The sequence below is a fragment of the Macaca fascicularis genome, chromosome 10 (assembly GCF_037993035.2).
Source record: "Macaca fascicularis isolate 582-1 chromosome 10, T2T-MFA8v1.1".
Classification (NCBI taxonomy): Eukaryota; Metazoa; Chordata; class Mammalia; order Primates; family Cercopithecidae; genus Macaca; species Macaca fascicularis.
Genome location: NC_088384.1, coordinates 26,029,737 through 26,054,775, shown reverse-complemented (window position 1 = coordinate 26,054,775; position 25,039 = coordinate 26,029,737). Strand labels below are relative to the sequence as shown.

Sequence of the window (25,039 nt, the reverse complement as noted above, 5' to 3'; positions counted from 1 at the left end):
TGTTACAGTTGCCTACAGTATTCAGTACAGTCACATGCTGCGCAGGTTTGAATCCTAGGAGCAATAGGCTACATCATATGGCCTAGGGGTGTAGTAGGTATACCATGTAGGTTCCTGTAAGCATGCTCTATGATGTTCACACAATTATGAAATTTCCTATTGACACATTTCTTTGAATGTATCCTTGTCATTAAGCTCCACATGACTGTATATCTAACAAGTTAAAAGAGGGAAAAATTAAATAAAGTAACATTTGCTAATCAACAGAAGGGCAATAAAAGGAATATAAATAGGGCATAAAATAGGTGGGTCAAATTGCAAACAAAGAGTAAGTAGCTACAAATCTATTTAAGTAATTACATTTCATGTAAAGGATTAAATACTCTAAGTAAAAGATTAGGTTTTTCAGCCTGGATAAAGAACCGACCCTCCCCCAATATACTGCTTACAAGAGATAGAGTTTAAACAGAGGGATGGAAAAGGTGGTATAATACAAACACTAACCAAAGCAAAGCCAGCATAAGTACACTAACTAATATCAGGCAAACTATGCAATAATGCTGCTTTGAAATAAAGATGTATTTCTTAATGATAACAGGGTCAATCCAACAAAAAGATATCACAAACTGAAATCTGTATGTTACAAATAACATCACTTCAAATAATATAAAGCAAAAATTGGCAGATACAAAATGACAAATCTATAATCCTATTGGGAGATACTAACACATACCCTTCTACAGCTTATAGAACAGACAGACAAAAAAATTAGTAAGGATATAGAAGATCCTAATACATCATGAGTAAATTTGACCTAATTGACATATGTAAAATGCTGCATCTAGCAAAAATAGAATTCACTTTCTTTTTTCTTTTTTTTTTTTGAGATGAAATCTTGCTCTGTTGCCTGGGCTGGAGTGTAGTGACATGATCTCGACTCACTGCAACCTGTCTCGCGGGTTCAAGCAGTTCTCCTGCCTCAGCCTCCCGAGTAGCTGGGATTGCAGGTGCCCACTACCACGGTCAGCTAATTTTTGTATTTTTATTAGAGATGGGGTTTCACCATGTTGACCGGGCTGGTCTCGAACTCCTGACCTTGTAATCCGCCCGCCTCAGCCTCCCATAGTGCTGGGATTACAGGCGTGAGCCACCGGCATCCAGCCCACATTCTTTAAAGTACACATGGAGCATCAGAATAGATCATGTGCTGAGTCCTAAAGAAAGCTTCTACAAATTTCATGATTGAAATTGCTTACAGTATGTTCTCTGACAACAGTAGAATTAAGCTCAAATTTAATAACAGAGTTAAACTAACGAATCCTTAACTACCTGAAAATGAATATACTTCTAAACAATTTGTAAGTCAAAGAGGAAAGTAAAGTAGAAATTAGAAACTATTTTTAATGAAAATATATTTAAGAAATGATATATGCCATTATTATTAGTGTGGTGTATCTTTATCCTAAAACATTTTAAATGGTCAAAAGAAAGCATAGCATAACTGGGCCTGACTGATATAAGTCATCCTTGTAAAAATTTGAAAATTGGAGGAATATTCTTTTCTTTCTCATTTATATATGAAAATACACATAAAAATATACATACACATGAAAACTTAAACAATTATGTTAATATATTTTTAGAAAGAAGGGTCAAATTATGATGTACATCTACCATAATGTAAAAAAAGTAAGCTAAATCCAAAAGGATTTTACTCAGTATAAAGTGATCTTATTATTTCAGTCTGAATCATAATCAGGCATTTTATCTGGATACGTATCACAGCGTGATCTGTCATAAGAAGTTTCTTTCTTGTGTTTCTAAAAACTTGAACTCTCCCGTTTCAGCATTTACTAAGTCACCTTGTCAAACACATAGAAATCTCCTTTAGCAGATAATTTTTGCTGGGTTGAAACAGATGGGCAATCTACTTGTGGTTATTTCCTAAGTACTTATTGCAGATACGGTGGTGATTGCTGCTGATGCGTTTCCATTTGAACTTGAAGCATTGGTGTTTCTCTTAACTGGCGTCCTCCCCAGCTCTTTTCATCTCTCTTCTGGCTTGGTACATGGTGGGTCTGGCTCATCAGATGATCCCCTTGGAGGATGCTGCAAAACTGCTCAGCAACCTGCTCTGTGTTCTTTCACTGAAGATATCCTCCACTCTTGGGGCTCAAGTGCATTTCTCTAATTAAATCAGTGCAGCCTTTACACATTGAAGTTGTCAGGAATTCTTCTCTGACCCCTCATTTTTGTCAGTTTAGTAATTTTTCTTTAATTTCTGCTTGTTGGTTTGTGACCCCAATCTCTAGAAAGCTCTCGTCAGGTATCTTGAAATGTACATTTTGTACATTGTATTTCCACTTCCCTGTGTCCCCAAACAGTTACCCATTTCTCATGTTAAAGTTCTAACTGCGTATCCTGGCATTCAGAGTAGCTTTACATTACTTATTACCTACCTCTCCCTGTTTATTTTTCACTATCTTCTTACATAGAATGTCTACATTGGCCAAACCTGACTAACCGGCATTCCCCAAATCCAAGCCTGTTCTTTTTGTTACTTTACTGTGTCCTTTCCCCAGCCTAGAATGCTGCTTCTTCACTTATTGGAAGCCTAGCTTTCTGTAAGGTCTAGCTCAATATGGAAAATTTCTACATTTTCTAGCAAGTCTGTTTGTGCAGCTGTTTCCGTCTTCTGTGATGGCTGACTCCTCTGATTCTTACACTGTTGTCTAATGCTCATGTCATGCCTACCATGTGCCTGCTGCTTGTGTGTGTGGTCAGCATTTTCATCTCGACCATTATTTGACTCATCAGCAGAAGACCTAGCTAGGATCTAGGTGCAATGGTGCCTCTCATCTGCCGTGGCATATGGGGCAAGTGATTCAGCAAACCCTGAAGTATCTACCTTATGTCAGACCCTGAGCTTAGAAATGCAGACTCTGTCCCTTTACTTGAGGCTATCATAGTATGAGGGCTTCATATCTGAGCTTCAGTTACCTCATCTATAAAGTGAGGCTAGTGATCATCTCCTGCTCACTTTACGGGCTGTAAGGTTCAAATAGGACACCAGGTGAACAATTGCTTTCAAAACCATAGTATCTATAATATGCTGTTCCGTTCTGTGCAGCATAGTGGTTCAGAGTTCTAAGTGCTGAACTCTGACTGCCTGGATTTGAACTCTACTACTTACTAATTGTGTAAACATGGGAAAGCTTTTCTCTACCTGGGATTCCTCAGCTAAGAATTGGAATGATTGTAGTACCTGTCTTGTAGAGTGGTTGTGTGTATACGCAACACACATAGGACAGTGATGCCCCACAGTTACTGCTCCGTGTGTTGATTTATATACTTCTTGTTCCAGTTAGATTTTGAGGCAGCTTATAAAAACATGTACATTATACCTATATTTAAAAATAAATGGCCGGGCGCGGTGGCTCAAGCCTGTAATCCCAGCACTTTGGGAGGCCGAGGCGGGCGGATCACAAGGTCAGGAGATCGAGACCACAGTGAAACCCCGTCTCTACTAAAAATACAAAAAATTAGCCGGGCGCGGTGGCGGGCGCCTGTAGTCCCAGCTACTCAGGAGGCTGAGGCAGGAGAATGGCGGGAACCCGGGAGGCGGAGCTTGCAGTGAGCCGAGATCGCGCCACTGCACTCCAGCCTGGGCAACAGCGTGAGACTCCGTCTCAAAAAAAAAAAAAAAAAAAAAAAAAAAATGGAAAAGGGAAAATAAATATTATTCCAAGGTAAAGTTACTATATAGATTTTTTTTCACTGGTTCAACCAATATTTATTTATTATTTTTAAAATTTCGAGACAGGGTCTCACTCTGTCACCCAGGCTGGAGTGCAGTGGTGCAATCATGGCTCCCTCTAGTCTTGAACTCCTGGGCTCAAGTGATCCTCCTGCCGCTGCCTTCTGAGTAGCTTAGATAACAGGTGTGTACCACCACACCCAGATACTTTTTTTTTATTTTAAAAATTTCTGTAGAGATGAGGTCTCACTGTGTTGCCCAGGCTGGTCTTGAATTTCTGGCCTTAAGTGATCCTCCCACCGTAGCCTCCCAAAGTGCTGGGATTACAGGCATGAGCTACTATGCCTAGCATAACCAATATTTATTAAACAGCAACATCATGCCAGACATTGTTCAGATGAACAGATACAAAGAACTTATCTCTTTGAGCTTGTATTCTGGTTGAGAGAAACAGACAATAAACAAATAATAAACAGGAAATGTACCCGGAAGTAAAAACTGCTACGTAATGACTCAAAACCTACTCAAAACTCTGCATGTTGTATTGTGACTTTGGTGACCACTTTAGATTGATGGGTCAAAGACTGTCTGAGGAGATGACATCTCAACCCAGGTTTGATTGTTAAAGAGGTTGGTCTTTTGAAGATGGAAGCTAGATGAGCGGGAGAGCATTTTAGGCTAAAGTCATGGCCAAAACAGAGCCCCTAACATGGTAGGAAAGAACTGGGCATGTCTGGGGAACTGAAAGAAAACTAGTGTGGTCCGGTTGTACTGCATGAAGAGAGGGGCAGGTAGTGTGAGATAAGATCAGATTGAAGAGAGAGGCAGAGTTTTGGGGTCCAGAGTAACATATTTATATTTTATTCTAATGCCCATGGAAAAATTAAAACAGAGTATTAGGTGTCATGTTTTATAAGTATCAGTTAGGTCACGGTAATTGATATGATAGCTTCTACATCTCTTTTGATTTTATATCTAGTTGTTCTGTCAATTGCTGAAAAAAGGGTGTTAAAATCTTCAACTCTGGCCGGGCGCGGTGGCTCAAGCCTGTAATCCCAGCACTTTGGGAGGCCGAGGCGGGTGGATCACGAGGTCAGGAGATCGAGACTATCCTGGCTAACACGGTGAAACCCCGTCTCTACTAAAAATACAAAAAAAAACTAGCCGGGCGTGGTGGCAGGCGCCTGTAGTCTCAGCTACTTGGGAGGCTGAGGCGGGAGAATGGCGTGAACCCGGGAGGCGGAGCTTGCAGTGAGCCGAGATCAGGCCACTGCACTCCAGCCTGGGAGACACAGCGAGACTCCGTCTCAAAAAAAAAAAAAAAAAAAAAAAAAAAAAATCTTCAACTCTGATTGTAGAATGTCTGTTTCTTCTTTTATTTTGACCATTTTCTCCACATTTTTTGAAGCTCTGCTATTGCATCCATAAACATTTTTTATTGTTGTATCTTTCCATATGAAATGTCTGTATCTTTGGTAATATTCTTTGTCTTGAAATTGGCTTCACTGGATATTAATATAGATGTAGACACTTCAGTCTTCGTATGCTTACTATTTTCATGATATGTCTTTTCCTATCGTTCCGCTATCAATTTGTTTTTATATATAAAGTGTGTTTCTTTTAGACGGATATAAAAGTATCTTGATTATTTTTTCCCTCATTCCGACAGCTTCTGCTTTTTAGTGAAGTAATTTTAGATATTGTATTTATCCTTTGTGGAGTTTGCTGAGTTTCTTGAATCTGTAAATTTATATATATTTTTCTTTACCAAATCTGGGAAAATTAGGGGCCATTACTTCTTAAAGGATTATTTTTCTACCTCAATCTTTCTTTCCTCTCCTTTTAAGACTGATTATATATATGTTTGATCTTTGGATATTATCTATCCTATGTATCCTGGATGCCCTGTCTGAGTTTTCCCCCAATATTTTTTCTTTCTTTTCTTTAGGTTGGATACTTCCTATGGATTTGCCTTCAAATTTATTGGCATTTTCTTTTGGCATCTCTAATCTGCTATTACGTCTATCCATTGAATGTTTTATTTCAGACACTCTATTTTTTACTTCTGACATTTCTATCTGGTTCTTTTCATAGTTATTTTCTGCTGCTATTTCCTATCTTTTTATTCGTTACATGAATATTTTCTGTTAACATCCTTTCTGTTATGTCCAGTTATAATAGCTGCTTTAAAATCCTTGTCTGATAATTCTAACGTCTGGGCTATCTTAGATTGGTTTTCATTGATGGTTTGTCCTCTTGCATATGGGTCACATTTTCTGTTTCTTCATCTGTAGAATAATTTTAGCCTGTGTCTGGAACATGTGATTGATATATTGTGGATACTATAAACTCTGTTATGCTCCTGCAAGGCATATGGATTTTTTCATTTGTTTGTTGAAGAATACAGTTAGCTTGGCTTACTCAAACTCTGAGCCCTGTCCTCTCTGCATGGGGGAAGATGAATCGTGTTCAGTTCTTTAAGGCTTAGCTAGGCTGCTTAGGGTCTGCCATGCTCATGTGTCATTATGGGGTCCACCAGGGATTTTGATTGGATTTATATGTAGAATTTTGGAGCTTTCCTGTGGCTCTTTGTTTTCTTCCAGTTTCTGTTGGAGGCCCTTTTCCATTCTCTGCGTACCTTTGGTGACTCTTCGGTGCTTATTGTGTGTGTGTGTGTGTGTCCAGAATGCTAGTTGTTATCTCAGGAGGATTGTTGTGTTAGGAGTTAATTGGTGCTTACCAGAAGCAGAGCCTGAGTTTGTGTTATATTTTGAATGTAAAGCAAACATGATTTGCTGATGAATTGGATGTAAGGGGTGGTGGTGGCAGGGGCGTGGCGAAGGAGTGGAATCACGATTATTCGTTTTTTGGCTTAAGCAACTGGGAGGATGATTTTACTCATTTTTGTGATAAAGAAGACAGGGAGAGGAGCCTGTTTGGCTGGAGTACAGAGGATGTGGAAGTTAAGGGTTTCGTTTAGACGTGTTAAATTTGAGATGCTTTCTAGATATTCAACTGGAAATGTCAAATAGCTAGTTAGATATTTAGTATCTGGAGCTCAGGAGTCCTAGAGATCCAGACTTAGTCATCAGAATATAATTGATATTTGAAACCATGGGACTAAATGACTTTACCTAGGGAGAACTTAGCTGGTAAAGAAGGGGAGGCAGTTCAGTATTTGGAAGTCAAGCGGAGGAGAGGAACTACCAAAGGAGACCAAGAAAGAGAAGCTTGGAGAGGATGGGTCACAGAAGTCAGAGAAGAATGTTTCAAAGAAGGCGTCAGTGGACAGCTGAGTTGAATGCTGCTGAGAAGTCAATAAGGTGAAGGACGAAAGAGAGAGCGTTGGATTGGGCCAGGCAGAGATGACTTCACTAGACCATGTCACTGCAGTGGTGGTGGAACAAAGGATGGGCGCAGAAGCAGAGACTATGACACCTGTGGACCAAAAGTGCTTGCTGTTAGGGCTCAGGTTATTTAGTCTTCCAGTTCAGCTGGGAGCTGTGTAACCACCAAAGCAGAAAGGGACCACAGGTCTCTGAATATTTATTATTGATGATAATGTTTCTATCCTGCAGCAGGGAAGGCTTTTCACCTTGAACTTAGACCTTTCCCTGCCCAGGTTACCTGGACAACCAAACTTCTGGGATCAGAGATGGCATTTGCTACTTATATGCTGCAATAGGACATCTGTTTAGAGCTATTGGGAGTCGACTGCATGGTCTTTAATCAGTGGCCTTACTGATTATAGAAAGTGAATACCAAATTACAGCCACAGATGCTTTAGGCTCTTACTTTGCCTTCCAAGAACTACCTTTTCTGTTGCTCAGGTTGGAGCTTAGAAGGCACAAGGCTCTTAGTAAAGACAGTGTTGTGGTTCAGAGCATCATTTACCCAGAAATGATGGGATTTGACTGTTCATGGGAAGGAACTTCCACAGAATGAGCATTTGTTTAACCAGGTGTCAGTTTGCTTTGTAGGTTTCTTGGAACATAAACTTAAATTTCATTACATTTGTTTTCAAGGATCATCATTCCATGAAGTCTTATTATCCCTTGAGGTTGTTCTTAGGTAGAGGCAGAAACTTTTGCCTTTGGTTTAGTTATAGTCTGCCATTTTATCCTAGCATTCTGGCATTAACCTTTGGATTTGCCTAAAGCAAAATACAACAAAAGGAATCAACCAAGCCAAAAATCTTTGATTTATTTTCCAGCTCTCCTTCAGATTTTGGTATCTGGCTTCTGTTACTTTGCAGCTACCATATTCACATCTGGTATGGCGCTTGAACATGTTAGACTTGTTCTCCTGAATTGCCTTAGGATGGTTAAGCCCTGGTCTTTTGGCTGTGTTGACATTACTGGACTGATTCTTCGTTAAGATGGTCTTTTCCTGTGGGATAGAGTATCAACCTTCCCCGGCCTGCCTGCCTGCATGTCAGGTTTTATTGTCTTTTTCAAGAAGACTCCATGTGAATTTCAGCCATCACAGTGTAACACTGATGATCTTTCAGGACAGTTAAGATGTTCCTGGTAATTTCTCAGCGTGTGAACCATATGGGACCTCAGTGCTTCACATACCCTTTTCCCCTCACCTGCGTGACTGTGCCCTTATCTTAATTAGGAATCTAATAAATAGGATATGCTGGTTTTGATTTCAAAACTGTGAAGGTCATACTATAAAGTAAAAGGTAACCTTTATTTCTGTTTAGTTGGTGCTCTCTCCCATGGGCGTAATTAGTGCCAACTTTTATCATACCAAAATAAAGAGTGCTTAGGTCAATATAGTAAGTGGATAACTGTTAGAAACCTTCTTTTCCAAAAATAAGTCGTATGTACTATCAGTCATTATAGTGAGGATCTTTGTGACAGTCTCCCTCCGAGCTTCATAGATCATGTATGTTTTCATTTTCTTCTTGTCTTTTGGATTAAAAGTATTTCTGTAAATAAATTGGGAACAATTCTGAGGTCCAGGACCTTCTGTTACCAGGTTAGAGCATTGGGAGCCATTTCCACATAAGGCAAATATTTGTAAAGCACAGTCTCATTATTTAGTCATTTTTAACACCAGCCAGGTTACCTTTCCTGAATACAGCAAAGTACGCGATTTGAAGTCACCTGCCTGTTAATACTTTTATAGTGCAACTGAGGTTCCAACCTGCAAAGTCAATGCTTTCATCTGTGGGTGAATTCCTTTCTATAATACTTATTTGCTTTAGTTGATTTTTGAAAAATCTCTTTGCAGGAATTCTGGCAATATATTTTTTTCCTCCTTGTAGTTTTGGAACACTGTAGTTGAGTGAGAACATTCCCTATCATAACTCCTAGAACTGAATTACAGCCAAATTGAAATGATTTGTGCTTTGGAGAGGAGAATTGGCAAGGATGCATGGTCTATGGCTCGTGTGTTGTAAGATAATTGTAACCATGGCAGTGCGTGTTTCCTAATATTACGTTTCTACATTTAAGTGATGAGAGTCATCATAGGGAAAAAATCCACTTGTATGTTTCTAGTTGAATTTAAATTATTCCAACTTCATTATTACAACATTAGAAGTAGCTGTTTCCTGTGGAATAGCTGGTTCAGTAATTTGCTTTATCTCATGTGCAAGTGGTTTCTGCCTGGGCCAGTAATATATTTTAATGAGACAAGTTTCCAGGAAGACATAACCTAACTATGATAACTTTAAAAAACCTAGATAAAAGAATATGAAAAACTTGATAATGAGGAAGACCGCCTTTGCAGAAGTCGACAAATTTATGATGCCTACATCATGAAGGAACTTCTTTCCTGTTCACATGTAAGTATTTCTTCTAGCTCTGTTACTTTAGTACTGATGAATATGGGACCATGTTCAGTGTTTCCAGAATGAAAATAAAACAGTAGAAAGGTGTTTACAATTGAAAAATGCATGCCCGGGATGGAACCCATTTCTTCTGCTTTGTCATTTGTTTCCTGGTAATATTGGCACGACGTGTGTTGCTTCATCTAAGCTTAGTTCATTTCCAAAAGCTGATACTTTCTCTGCAAAAATCAATGAAATAAAATCGCTAATTTAGATCAACTGAAGAAAAAGTTCGTCTCAATGCAAGACATTCTGAAGGAAATTAAGCTTTGTTATTTTAAAATGAGCTATACTTTAACGATTAAGCTAATCAACTATTGATAAATATAAACTTTAAATGGTCTCTTTGAATGAATAAGGTGGCTTATAATCATTATGTTAATTTTGTTCATTAGTAGTTAAATAGCAGTTGTAATTTTTTTTTTCTTTTAAATCAGATAAACAATCTAACTTGGTCATTAGGATAAACTAGGCTATTAGGAAACGATTCTACCAGGAGTAACTGGAAAAAGATTTATCATGTACTATCTCTACAGTAGGAATATTTTCCAAAGCGTGGCCTGACAGTCCTGGCCCGCTCTGTCAACGCAGTAGCCACTAGCTGCCTGTGGCAATTTACATTTAACTTTAAATTAACTAAAGTCGGCTGGGCGCGGTGGCTCAAGCCTGTAATCCCAGCACTTTGGGAGGCTGAGACAGGCTGATCGCAAGGTCAGGAGATCGACATCATCCTGGCTAACACGGTGAAACCCCATCTCTACTAAAAAATACAAAAAACTAGCTGGGCGAGATGGCGGGCGCCTGTAGTCCCAGCTACTCGGGAGGCTGAGGCAAGAGAATGGCGTAAACCTGGGAGGCGGAGCTTGCAGTGAGCTGAGATCCGGCCACTGCACTCCAGCCTGGGCGACAGAGCGAGACTCCGTCTCAAAAAAAAAAAAAAAAAAATTAACTAAAATCAAATGGGAGTAAAATTTTAATACCTCAGTTCCTCATGAGCCACCTTTCCAGCGCTCAGTGGTTACATGGGGCTAGTGGCTTTTGTACTGGATGGCACAGATACACAACCCTTCCATCGTCGCAGCAAGTCCTATTGGACAGCACAGGTCGTGGTCATGGTGTATTTTGGTGCTTCTGTATTCATTGTTTGTTTACAGTTCCTGCTGACATTTGCATAACTGTGGCTAAAGAGGGCGTCTCTTTCTTGTGGCATGCACTGCTCTGTTCCTTGGACCCACCTGGCTTGGTGAAGAAATTTCTGGGCCTACGGCTAATTGTTGCCACTCCCTGCCTTGCTGCCTCAGTAGGGAAGGACTGAACGCTTGAAGAATGCCAGATGTTCAATGGGAAAGCCTCCGAAAACTTAGTTTTTATGTAGTTCAACAATTTACAGGGTGTTTATTCGTATGATGGTACTTTTAAGCCTTTCTTCTTATTGTGCATTGTTAAAGAAGACACAATGTGAAGTTTGGAGTGGGGAGGATACCCTTTTAATTTTTATCAGTGGAAGCTCCATTGTTTTTGCCCTCGCTGGGGTTACAGTAAGACTTTCCTTAACTTAGAGCCTTTTACCGCTATGGCTTGACTTTGTAATCCTGACATTAATTCTTAGGGGTATTTTTGTGTATTTTCTCTTATTTGGTGGAAATTTTACATTTTTACAACCCCATTATCAGTTTGTTGATGGATATATTTAGGGTCCAAATAATCCTCCCACCTCAGCTTCCAGAGTAGTTAGGACTACAGGCGCATACCACCATGCCCGGCTCATTTTTATTTTTATTTTCATGGAGATGAGGTTCCACTATGTTGCCCAGGCTGATTGCAAACTTCTGGGCTCAAGTGATCCTCCTGCCTCGACTTCCCAGAGTGCTGAGATTACAGGCATGAGCCAGTGCACTGGCCTGATAATAGGATTCTTTACACTTTATTATCAGAGTGATCTTGAACCCTTCTGGAATTGCATAGTGTCAGCCCCTGCATGGTCATTCTTCTGGACATGTAGCTAAGAACTGGATGCCCAGAGGAACAAGCACTTGCTGGGATTGCCTGTAAATACTCAACAGATTTTTAAAGAGTGTTTGTTAATATAATTACCATAGGTTACTGTTTAGTAATTGCTGTGCTAAATTTATCTGTTGTGATATTATATAACATACACAGATTCGTTACATCTTATTGTTAAAAAATATTATTTTTGACTTTTGATAGCCTTTCTCAAAGCAAGCTGTAGAACACGTACAAAGTCATTTATCCAAGAAACAAGTGACATCAACTCTTTTTCAGGTAAGTTAAAATGATTCCAAAATAAATAGATAATATTTGCTTAACAGTTGGTCTTGGTGACATTCTTTCCGCATGTGCAATTACACTAGAGGACTTGCTTTGTACAGACTGTGTTCTAATCTGGAGCTTTGTCTGGGACAATTTGAGTTTATTATCGCTTGTCTTCCCATTGCAAAGTGTCCTCTTACCAATGTGCTTCATAAAGCCTTTTCTGAAAAAGGCCACCAGAGCTTTGCAGTAACATTATGTTCTAGAAATCAGTCAAGATATCAGAGAAGAAAGCTTTTTTTCCTGTTTGACATTCTAAAGCACCTGTGATGAGCAAAGACTCGACAAGATTTATTTTGTAGTGCCAGGCTGTTGATACTTGCTGTGATTATCCTCTACGGGAAATACGATTTATTTTCAAGATTCAGGAGCAAATGTTTGAGTGATCTTTGAGTCATGGAAAATTGTATTTTACCTTGGTTGTTCGTATCTTGAACACAATACAGTCATATAGGTTTAAATGACAAGACTTGGAAAATCAAATTCCCCACTAAAAGGCCTATATATTTGGCATTCTTTAGATGAGGTGGTTTCACCTCCTCCCAAAAGCCTTTTCCATCCTGTGTTTTTTTATAGAGGTGGCAGTGGTTTACAAGGACAGTCAGATTCTTCAGTGACTAAGTGCTTTTCATGTTTCTGTGAATTACAAGAAATAGGAAAGAATGTCATTGAGTAATATATTGGTTTTAATAAATGAAAATAATCAACTCATCTTTTTCCTGGACAAGTTGGTCATTTAAAGGGAGGTAAGTTGACTTTGGCATTTTATGATAGTGTTTATGCAAAATGAATTTGATTATTCGGCAGAGCAAATGCCGATTTGGCTCTTAGAGCCTTTAGATAGTAACAAACTGGGTGTTACCTTTCTGTGACAATAATTAGATGGACTTTCATAAAATGTAATACCTGTCTGGATAGTAGTGGGTTATAAGCTTGGGTTATGGAATTCATTGACCTGACCTGGCTTTGAGTCCCAGGACCGCAGCTGGAGGACCTTGGGTAAGCTTCTCCACCTTCCTAACTTCAGTTTTCTCATCTGCAAAGTGGAGACGACACTGCGTGCTCCCTCAAAGGGAGGTCTTGAGGATTCAGTGAGAAGGGCACACACGGGTTGCGTTGTACGAGGCCCGCCCGTCACTGTGCTCCACAAATGTTAGCTATTATCACACATCTTACAGTCAGAAAGTACAATGTCAATATCTGCTTTCTGTTGCCTCCATGATACTTGAGTGTCAGAATTTCAGTTTTCATCAGACTTTGCCATGGTACGTAGACAGCCTCATGGTCAATTACATTTAACATTGCTAAACTATACCTCATAATACATGGGTGTTACAAATCTGATTTTAGCTTCTACTATAACATAAATAACATTGAAAAAACATTGTTCCAGTGGAGATACAAAGACCACTAGGATTCTTTTCATACCTTCAAAAAACACTCAATTTAGAAGCAATTTCTTTCATATATCTTTTAAAAAACACTTTACTGAGTTGTTTTGTTTGTTAAAAACATAGTCAAAATAATTTTCTGGCTAAATGGATATAGAATGGGTATTATTCTTATTTCAGAGGTGAAGAGAATATTATAATGTTTATTAAAATAGTGTCTTAATACAATTCTATGTATTCTGTACCATCAGAGCATAATGACTAAGTATAAGTAAAAAGTATGTGTCTGAATGTCCTGTTTACAGAGGTACATTAACCAATAAAGTCAGTTGAAGTTCATAGTAAAACAAAACTTTTTAAAGTAAATACAAATGCTTTTTATTACATTCTTTTTGTTGTAAGATTGCCTTTAGAAGTAAGTAAGTGGGTAGGTCCATTGGTGGCGGGCTTGGGAGGGGCCCTGGCTTGTGCTTGGGTGCTTCTAAAATGCACTGGGCCCTGAGCTCGGCTCTCAGCATTCTTAATCTTACCGAATTCTCACAACAGCCTTGCAACTTAGATACGACTGTTCTCTTTTACAGATTAAGGGAACTGAGGATCAGAGAGGGAAAGTAGTCTGATCCTGATGTCACTGTTGAACTCTGGCTTTCATACGCCTTAGCAGGCCTGCTGCAGTTCCTTCTGTTGAAAAGGGGCAGCGTGGTAGATTCTGTGTAGTCTTAGAAATTCCCAGTGACACTCATCTTTCACTTTATTAGCAGAATGTAGGGATGTTTGATAAAATGTGAAAGAAAAATATTAATTGACATAATAGCTTTTATAAATAGAAAAATCTGTGATCTATAAATGTAGCCTTTTGTTAGATCTTTGAACATTTGAACCTATTTCGTCTCTTGACTCTTTTGAACCTCTTGAGACTTGTTGAGGACTTGGCTAAGATAGATGTTGTGTGTTTCCTGGAATCATAGGATTTCAGAGCTGGAAGGAACTTCAGAGAGAGATAATTTAGCTTCCTCTTTCACCACGAAGGGGACAAAGTCCATATGGTTTTTGCAACTAGCTGTGGTGCCTTCCCCAGGACAGGGATAGTTCTGCAAGTTGGCGTAGACTGGCTCACCCCCAACCACTACCCCCTACCCCATGTTGCCCGCCAGGCTAGCGTCCTTTCTGCTTGCAGGAAGCAAGGCTCCCAGAAGGACTGCAGCTGCCTCCCAGCCCATGTTTGGTTCCTGTGGCTTCTGCAGACTTCCTATTCTCGTCGCTTGGTTTGTACTGTTCCATGATGTAGTTTTTCTTTTCTTTTCTTTTTTTTTTTTTTTTTGTAAACTTTCAGAATGATCTATGAAGACATAAAAAAAGTTTAAATTTGGATCATTCAATGAACCGAGGGTGCCAAAATGTTTCCTGAAACTATCTAATTGACTCTGGGCTGAACTGTGAAATATTGGCACTTTATATTTTTATAGTTCTTGATTTTAAAAGTTCATCACATGGGAAAGGAAAGCTGATGCTATTTCTTCAGTAACGGGTAAAGTGGCCTGAAGTTGAAGTAGATGGTAGTTGTCCTCCAGGAGGGCAAGAGCGCTGTGTATGTGAACCAGGAACCCTCGCCTTAACCCCAGTTTAGCCATGGACCTTCTCAGAGACCTTGGGAGTGCACTGCCTGCAGTCCGGTAGCCTTACCTGCAAGATGAGGAGTGGGATTGGATCAACTCTCCCCTGTGGGTATCTCTATGACTCTAAGAGATAGAAAATCAATAAATAAAATAGCTAATTAAAAAAAAATTTCATTTCATGGACCTATTAGCTTTGAGTTTTTAAAACTCAGTGCAGATTACAGATGCTTGTATTAGCCTACAAGTTGTGCCACATAACTTGTGGGGCCCAGTGCAACATGAAAATGCAGGGCTCCTCATACAAAAATGATGAAGAATTTCAGAAATGGCAACAACAGAGCTTTAAACCCAGCACCAGACTTTTCCGAGTCACACCTCTGTGAAGCAAGCCCTGCTCAGGGAGTAAGTGTCTGTAACTTGCCAGGAGTCATATTAGGTAGTAGGAATATAGTGGCAAACAGGGCAGACCTGTCTGTGTTGTCTTCATGGAATCAAGTGGTATAGATAAATATTGACGAATCCATTAGTGAATATTAGACAAGCACAGAGAAGGGCAGGTACCAGACATGATGCTATGGGGAGTGCATAATTGGGAACTTCTTTTAACCTGAGTCTCACTGGTTTGTGTTTTTTTGATACGTTCCGATTCATTCAGTGTGGAATTTCTTTTCCATCTCTTCCAGCCATACATAGAAGAAATTTGTGAAAGTCTTCGAGGTGACATTTTTCAAAAATTTATGGAAAGGTATGAAACTTTATGCATGTATACACACAATTTTTTATTGTGTATGTGTACCTCATCTTATGCTGTAAATGCTGACCTTAGAATGTGTGTTAATCATTGAGCAAGTATTCATTGACCACATACAATGTGCCAGGCTTTGTGTTAAGCTGTTTCCTCAGTACTTTACATTATAACTTTAGGGTTTGTCTATCTTAACATCTCTTTGACCTTCAATTTCTTAGCTTCAATATAGTCTAAAATATACACTGAGGAACCTCAATTTTAAAAAGTATCTTATTGGGAGACCTTTGCTAATAATGCAAACTTGACTATAATTTATTGGATTCATTTGCTTGGATTTTGGAAACATGTCTCCCAAAGTAGGACAAGCCTGAACTTGTTGAAAAGTGGCAGCGTGGTAGATTCTGTGTAGGAGATTTATGTGGGATTAGAATTTAAGGACATAGGTCAATGTCTGTTTATAATCGTGTACATCATTAAATACCTAATAAATATGTCCCTTGGTTACTCAAACTATAGAACATGTTTATCATGTAATATTCTGAAACTTTTTAGTGACACCTATAAAAATGTCCAGTTCATACGCTTTTCAGGCACCTACTGGTCAATTCTTCAGTTTTTGAGTATGTCTCTGTGACAATGCACCACTGAAATTGGACCTTCTAAAACAGAATCTGCATTGCCACTGACTTTACGTTATGAGCTTGGCTAATTTCTAGACAATATACATGATGATGATATCTCATGCTAGAGCTTTCTGCAGCTGCTCAGTAATTGCCCTTTAAGAACAATCGCTACTTTACTGTAGTTTTCTTCTCCACAAATTCACAGAACTAAAGCAATTAAAAACAAAGTTGTGTCGCAATTCTATTGGAGTTCAAGAGATAATTTTATCCTGGAGTAGAGTCAGTATGTTGGGAAACTAATATTCATACAAATGACCGCTGTCTTCTGAGTAGTAGCAGGAGCTTTGCCAAAAAGCGCCCGCATCAAATGGAAAGGGTGGGCTGCTGGCTCAGGGCCGAGTTGCAGCCAACTCCTGAGCCATCTCCGTGGCTGTTGGTCCTAAAATCTGACCTTTCCCAACTCTTGGGTAAACCTAACTTTTGTGTGATCCTTAGGGGAGAAAGGAGAGAGAGGAAGGTAATTAAAAGTGGGGATGAGGTTCTCCCATGGATATTTTATAACTTTGCCATGCATCCTTTCGCTTGAAACCAGGCTCACAGATAATAGTGATTTTCACTCCTTGAGCCAGTCATTTCGTATGCTTGCAATAAATGCAAATGACGCTGTTTGCATTTTAGGCAAGCAGGCACACGGGATTTTCTGCAGCCATTACAATTTTCTATGAATAAATTATTTTTAAAGTTGATGTGTTAATTTCTATCAAATTAGAAAAAAAATTCATGTCAGGTGATACATTTGGAGCTTTGATTTTGAAAAGCACAGGGACTCCATCAATATGGTCATGTAGCCTTTGACCTCATTGGGACTGGGCACATGCAGGGCGCCATGGAAAAGGCGATTTTTTTCCATGACCACCCTGAGTCTGATGGTAAAGAGGCAGCCATCAGCAATGCAGGGCCGTGTGCAATGTCTTCCCACCTTCCCTGAGGTCCAAGCAGGGCTATGGGGCTGAGTTACAGGTGAGGCAGAACTGGAGAGGGCAGTGGAGGCTTTCTGTCTTCTAGCTGAGAGCTTTGTGCCTCATTCAGGCAGTGAACTTCAGTAGCTCAGCAGGACAACGACTGAGTCAGGAATCAGAGTTAAAAACACTTCTTCTACTCCACCCTTACTGCATCCCAGGCGTTTCCATGTCTTTAACCTCTGATCTTCTCTCCAAGATCCTTTTAAGTCATCTGCAAGGGTTCTAGCTACCTGAAGCCCTGTAATTGTCTGGGCTCTTTCGTTTGCCACAGTTCCCCTCCTGTCAAAGTGTCCCACTCAGTAACCAGGCATTGGTTGGGAATAGCACTCAGATAACCCCCGTGGAGACAGAACTGAGCCTAGATACTCAGGGCCATCTGTACTTCCTAAAGAGGAACTTGTTACAGCAAATCCATTCTTAGTGGGCAAAATATGTGGGCACTTCTCTCTTCCTTGTTTGTTAACCCTCCTCAGCTAGTTGTAAAATGTGTCAGATTTCCATCCCTGTCACCAGCTCTGGACTCCAGAATCTGTGAGAAAACAGGTATGAGCTAGCCCAACAAACCAAGTGAATTTCAAAGACCTGTCATAGATTTATAAATGCAGAGTGCACCCAAATGTGCTTTTGCCTTTTGCATGCACCATGCTTTTAAAAAATAGGTTGAAGTAACTCTTAGAAACTCTCAAAACATAATTTTAATTCACCAACTTCATCAGACATGTTAGGAGGATCAGTGAAACACTCTTTGTGAGTCATTTTAGATTAATTGAAAAAAAGATGCTATTGTAATTGCAACTGTTCCTCTGCTTTTGATTTTTAATTTGATTATTAGCCTCAGAAATATTTGTTACAGATCCTTATTTTTTAAAAGGTCTACTGGTTGGGTGTGGTGGCTCACCCCTGTATTCCCAGCACTTTGGGAGGCTGAGGCAGCAAGGATTGCTTCAGGCTAGGACTTCGAGACCAGCCTGTACAACATAGCAACACCCAATGTCTTCAAAAATAAAAATTAAAAACTAATAGCTGAGTGTGGTGGTGTGTACCTGTAGTCCTAGCTACTTGGGAGGCTGAGGCGGGAGGATCACTTGAACCTAGGAATTGAGGGTTGTAGTGAGCTAGGATTGCACCACTGCACTCCAGCCTGGGACACAGAGTGAAACCCTGTCTTCAAAAGAAAAAAAAAAAATTGTAAAGCTCATTAAATGAAGCCCCTAGGGAACTGTGATATTTGGATGTCTTTAAGGCATTCCAGTATGATGCTGATATTACCTGTAACTGCCTTCCTCCCTTCCTCCCTCTCTCCCTGAATCCTGTGTCTGTGTAATGAATCATGCCAGGGGCAAAATGAGATCGAACCATCACCACAATGTTCTCTACTTTTAAGAAGTATTCAATCGCCAGGCGCGGTGGCTCACGCCTGTAATCCCAGCACTTTGGGAGACTGAGGTGGGTGGATCATGAGGTCAGGAGATTGAGACCATCCTGGCTAACATGGTGAAACCCTGTATCTACTAAAAATACAAAAAAAAAAAAAAAAAAAAAAAATAGCCGGGTGTGGTGGCAGGTACCTGTAGTCCCAGCTACTTGGGAGGCTGAGGCAGGAGAATGGCGTGAACCTGGGAGATGGAGGTTGCAGTGAGCTGAGTTCGCACTACTGCACTCCAGCCTGGGTGACTTTTTTTTTTGAGACTCTGTCTCAAAAAACAAAAACAAAAACCAAAAAAAAAAAAAAAAAAAGTGTTCAATCTAGAATGCATTTATTTTGAAAATAGTTTAAAAAACAAACACCTGGCTGGGAGGGTGGCTCATGCCTGTGATCTCAGCACTTTGGGAGGCCAAGGCGGGTGGATCGAGACCATCTTGGCTAACATGGTGAAACCCTGTCTCTACTAAAAATACAAACAATACAAAAAAAAAAAAAAATTAGCTGGGTGTGGTGGCGGGCGCCTGTAGTCCCAGCTACTCGGGAGGCTGAGGCAGGAGAATGGTGTGAACCTGGGAGGCAGAGCTTGCAGTGAGTGGAGTTTGTGCCACTGCACTCCAGTCTGGGGACATAGCAAGACTCCGTCTCAAAAAAACAAAAAACAAAAAACAGAAAAAAAAAAAACCCACCTTACAGATATGTTGCTCATTAATAAAAAATGTGATCAAAGTGTCTTTTTAAATAGATACAGGATATATCTTTTTCCTCATGGATAAAGAAAACACTCATCAAGCAGTTGAGTGAATTGTGGGAGCATGTCATTGTGGCGAACTTACTGCCTCTTGGGATTCTAGACTGAGGGTTTCTCTTCTATGCTACCTGTGTCTTTGAGAGGCAGTACTAAATCTTGATTAAGACGATACATTAGATTCTTTTGGTCTGGGTTCAAATTCCACTGTCCCACTCTGTCACTGTGTGACCCTGGCCAAGCCTCTGAACATTTTGATGCCTTGGTCTCAGCTGTAAAATGGGGATCATAATAGTACCTGGCTGTAGAGTCGGTAGGAGGAATACATGAGCAGGCCTGGCACGTGGCTACTCTTAGAATTATTGTAAACATTAATTTTTTGTCTTAGAGCTGTGCTCTAAAAGCCATGGCTGTCCAATATGGTAGCCAGTAGCCAAATACAGCTATTGAACACTTCAAATGTGACAAGTCTAAATTAAAATGTGCTTTTAAGTACAGAATACAGATCAGATTTCAAAGACTTAATATAGTAACAAGAATGTAGAATATCTCATTAATTCATATTGGTTTCATGTTGAAATAATTTTTAAATATATTGGGTTACATAAAGTATATTATTAAAATTTACATTATATGTGTGGTTCATATTATCTCCCTATTGGTCTGTGCTTATTCAGATAAAAGTGTTACCATAGCCTATGACAATTAAGAAGAAACATGAACTCTTTCATCTGAATCATGAAATAAAGCCATGAATACTGGCAAATGCTCTGTGCAAAAGGGTTTAAGAAAACGTACTTTATTTGACAAGCTACCCAAGAATGCCGTTCTAGTCTGTCTTACAGTGTTGTTTTGTAAATCCAGTTAATTTAATATTTAACTTTTTACTAATTATTTTATTCTCTTTTAGTGACAAGTTCACTAGATTTTGTCAGTGGAAAAACGTTGAATTAAATATCCATGTGAGTATCACTCTTCTCTTTTTTCTTTTTCTGAAATAAAAACTTCCTCTGGCTTAACCTCATGAGAAAATACTTGATTCTGGAACGTACTCCCAGAGGGTCCACTGCCCACACAGATGTCTCTCTTCAGCTTTAAGTACTAAGCACTCACCCTCCCATGCTTCCTTATAAACAATTGGAGCTTTAATTCGTTTTCATATTCAGATGAGAATGTGCTTATTTATGTAAGAAAGGATATTTTAAGCGGCAATTGACTCTTTAACAAAAATAGTAGTAAAAACACAAATCTTTTACTTAACGTAAGTCCTTCATGTCCTTGCCTTCTGCCGTTCTGGTAGAGTTCCTTTTCTTTTTCTTATTATTAGATGTAGTAATACAAATTGAGTGTCATAATAAAAATAATGACGTCTTTTATCAGACCGAGGCTTCATCTTCTTTTTTATCATTTTGAGAGTGATAAAAGCAATCTTCCAATCCAGGCCACGTTCTAACACGTCAACTCCTTAGTGTTGCATCTACTTTAAGTTTTCAATTTCAGTAATTCTTATTGCATCATCCTTATTGCAGTTTGAAAATGCCCACATTTCTTTGCACAGTCTTTCTTACCTTCTGTTTTACAATCTCCCTTCTCATAGGCTTGCAATTGGGCAAAACAATCAACTGGAATTTTTTTTTTTTTTTTTTTTTTTTTTTAGATTTTTACTTGAATGGTATTGTTGGAAGAGCAGTTTTGTTTTTTTAAAAATATTTTTAACAATATTTGCTCTTTTTAATCTTCACTAAAAGGCCAAGAAATGATCTTTTTTTTTTTTTTTTTTTTTTTTTAATTTCTAACCTCCTTTCCCCATGATATTTCCTGGAAGGATTTAGAAGCAAGAGGCAATAACACATACCCTAAAAACCCCTTATCTCTGCTCTGGTTCTTTCATATGCTTCTGCCTCGGGAGACCCTGTGACCCTGTGTCCTTGTGGACTCTGAGAATCAAACGTGAATTCTGTGGCCCAAATGCAGGTTTCTATACGATGTTTAAGGTTGTTTGGGGGAACCCTTAAAGAATCCCACCTTTAATTTTCCAGGATATGTAAAGTAATAGGTACTTGCTATTGTCTTATGACCTCTTATGTGAAATGTCAGATTCACTATCTGTCTTTGTGCCATTTCACATTATTAAATCTAATGATGAAGTGGGGCATTACTGAGATATTATTGACTGAAGGAAAGTGCTTATGAATGAATACAGCCTCTGTATATACTTTACTCACATTTAGCCTTGTTTCACGCTCACATGGCCAGCATGAGTTCTCTCTATTCACTAATGTTATCAATAACAACTTCACATGGCCTGCATCTGTTGGGTTTCCTGATCATATGGCCTCGTATCATAAACACATAGATGCCCCTGACATGGACTCTCATTTTTCAACTCTGATAGTTCTTGGAAGCACTGGATTGTTCCCAGACATTAGGCTTTGGAGTAGCTAAGGCTACTTTTCATTTTGATTAGACATTTCACATTCACTTGTCTTCAAGATATACATATTGTAATCTGGGATTCGTGAGAATGGAGAAACAGTTCGGCTTGGTTCCACTCCATCATCTTCCCTCGTGCCTCCATTTGGTGCCTCGTTTATCCTGGAGGTGGAGCTGAGGGAGTCTGTGGAAAATCTTGCTCCTGGGGCATCTCATCCTTCAGCTTAAAGACTCAGTCATGAAAAGGGTAGATCCCTAAGTCAGATTGCTATTTTAATTACTGTCTATGTTTTGCATGAAAAAATATTTAAAACACCATAGCTTTATGTAATCTTATGTTTTCATTTTGTGTTTGGATTTCCCAGTTGACCATGAATGAGTTCAGTGTGCATAGGATTATTGGACGAGGAGGATTCGGGGAAGTTTATGGGTGCAGGAAAGCAGACACTGGAAAAATGTAAGCTTTCAGTGTTCGTATGTTTTACTGGCACTATTAAGATTTTAATATTTGCATGAAAAGAAAATTCCTGTAGAGAAACATGGAAGCCTATGACATTGCTTTTGAAGTACTTTACCTCCAAAAGAAATTAAGCTGTAGGCCGGGCACAGTGGCTCACGCCTGTAATCCCAGCACTTTGGGAGGCCGAGGCGGGTAGATCACGAGGTCAGGAGATCGAGACCATCCTGGCTAGCATAGTGAAACCCCATCTCTACTAAAAATACAAAATATTAGCCGGTGTGGTGGCGGGCGAGCTACTTGGGAGGCTGAGGTGGGAGAATGGCATGGACCCAGGAGGCGGAGCTTGCAGTGAACCAAGATCACGCCACTGCACTCCAGCCTGGGCAACAGAGTGAGATCTGTCTCAAAAAAACAAAACAAAACAAAACAAAAATTGACCATTGCTGAATTCACAATTCCTAGCTGCTAAATATATACATATGCCCCCATTATCAGTCATAATAAAATTTATTTATATTCATCTGCCTTATCATTTATTTCACTGGGATTTGTATCCATTTAATGATACAAATATCTTAAGTATTGCTTGATTTCATTTTCACAATACATGCAAAATAAAAATACTTCTTGCATGGCGCTTGGGTGCTACTCTGCTTCTTTCAAACATGGCCTAAATATTCAGAAACTTGCCCCAGTATGATGTATATTGTTTAAATTAGTCTAGATATATTTGCAGCATAGATTTTTCAATAAATTTATGTTTCTAGGTATGCAATGAAATGCTTAGATAAGAAGAGGATCAAAATGAAGCAAGGAGAAACATTAGCCTTAAATGAAAGAATCATGTTGTCTCTTGTCAGCACAGGAGTAAGTATTCCATTTCCAGCATTTCTTTTAAAAATGTTTTGTTTGTTTTATAGCAGGATGATTTATTATTTTTCCTTCTAGCTGATTATAAGGCCAGCGAGTTCTTGGGTGGGTTAGAATCTGTTAGTATCTCTTTATTTGATTTTGCAAGTTAGAAGAACACTAGCCAACTCCATTATGCACACGCATGGCTTCTCCCTTTAGTGTCTATTTATTTGTCCTTGACTTCCTTCTTTGCAGAATATGGTAGTGGAGATGGCAGAAAATAATGATAACCAGAAAAATCACTGGAATATAGTCAAGCCTTGACTAAACGACTGGCAAGAAGGACTAACCTAGAGAGGAGAAGTAAGAGAAAAGTGGCTTCTGTCCTTCAGAAGCAAATCGAGAGAAGCGACTTGGATTAGTCACCTCTGAATTGTCCTTTTGAGATTGTCCCTAGTCAGTGTTTCCCTGGAAGGTGACCGGTACCTGCCAGTACCTACCTGCTACTCTGATTATCAGCCTTTCCATTTCTAGCACCGTATTTCTACTTACTGGACACTTTCTTTGTATACTAAGCTATCATTTTTAGCTCAACATGTGTGACCCCACTTTTACCCTACATCTTCTTACTAAATAGCTGCCCATTCCAATTTCTTTTTCTGTTAATGGTATTACCCAAGATGAAAACCTCAGCATTTATGTATCTGTACAGATGCCAGTGTATGTGAAGACACATCCAAAAACCCATCCTCCCAGTACCCTGTTCCTGCGTGTGTGCACTGGCATGGCTGGGACCTGGTGTTCAGAGTGGGTTAGGGAGTCAGGACAGAGAGGGAGAGGCATGGGGTGAGCGAGCGTGGAGGGGCCAGACACTAACTGTGTACCCCACATGTGAATGAAACTGTAGATACTCCAGCCAGGAAGATTTATATTCAGTGAGAAATGTGAGGGACTTCCAGATCCCATGGCTGGATTCTAAATAAGGTCTTCACCAAAAGGATCTGCAAAAACCAAAGTTTAGTGGCTAATGAAAGAATCCCTTTATTTTATTTTATGTATGTATGTATGTATGTATGTATTTATTTGAGATAGAGTCTTGCTCTGTCACCCAGGCTGGAGTGCAGTGACGTGATCTCGGCTCACTGCAAGCTCCGCCTCCCAGGTTCAGGCCATTCTCCTGCCTCAGCCTCCCGAGTAGCTGGGACTGCAGGCACCCGCCACCACGCCTGGCTAATTTTTTTTGTATTTTTAATAGAGATGGGGTTTCTCCGTGTTAGCCAGAATGGTCTCGATCTCCTGACCTTGTGATTCTCCTGCCTCAACCTCCCAAAGTGCTGGGATTACAGGTGTGAGCCACCGCGCCCAGCCAAAAGAATTCCTTTCAATTGCTGAGCAAGTAACCTGAGACCCAGAGAGGTTAATTTCCTTCCCCAAATCTCTAGACTTTTTGGCCAGTACTCCTATTATCATCACTTTATAGACTGTATGTTTTTCATTTATCATCTGTATTTATTGTATTATAGTTTATATTATTCTATTGTTAAAGTGTTTCTAGAAGAGGTATTTGCTCTTGAAGCAAAAGAATAGCGTAATGTCGCTAAGTTGTAACAAATGGAAACCCCATAGCCATAAATAATTTCTAATTATGTGCCTTGACCTCCCACTGTATGGGCATTAAGCATTTCAAATAAGAATTGCTTTGTGTGTATGACCAAGTTTTTTTTTTTTTTTTTTTTTTTTTTTTTTTTTTTTTTTTGAGACGGAGTCTCGCTCTGTAGCCCAGGCTGGAGTGC

At 39.5% G+C, this 25,039-nt stretch overlaps 1 protein-coding gene across 4 annotated transcripts in view; it reads left to right on the top strand.

The window, feature by feature from the left end:
- Positions 1-25,039, top strand: part of GRK3 (G protein-coupled receptor kinase 3) — a 165,582-nt gene that overhangs the window by 91,222 nt on the left and 49,321 nt on the right. For all 4 annotated transcript variants that reach the window (XR_012418916.1, XM_045364309.3, XM_065522342.2 and 1 more), the window contains 6 exons: positions 9,453-9,554; positions 11,808-11,882; positions 15,621-15,682; positions 20,412-20,463; positions 22,300-22,391; positions 23,162-23,261. Coding sequence is in view for 3 of the 4 variants with exons in the window: in XM_045364309.3 (XP_045220244.1) it covers positions 9,453-9,554; positions 11,808-11,882; positions 15,621-15,682; positions 20,412-20,463; positions 22,300-22,391; positions 23,162-23,261 (483 nt within the window). In the remaining variant the exon portion in view is untranslated. The remainder of the gene's footprint in view (positions 1-9,452; positions 9,555-11,807; positions 11,883-15,620; positions 15,683-20,411; positions 20,464-22,299; positions 22,392-23,161; positions 23,262-25,039) is intronic.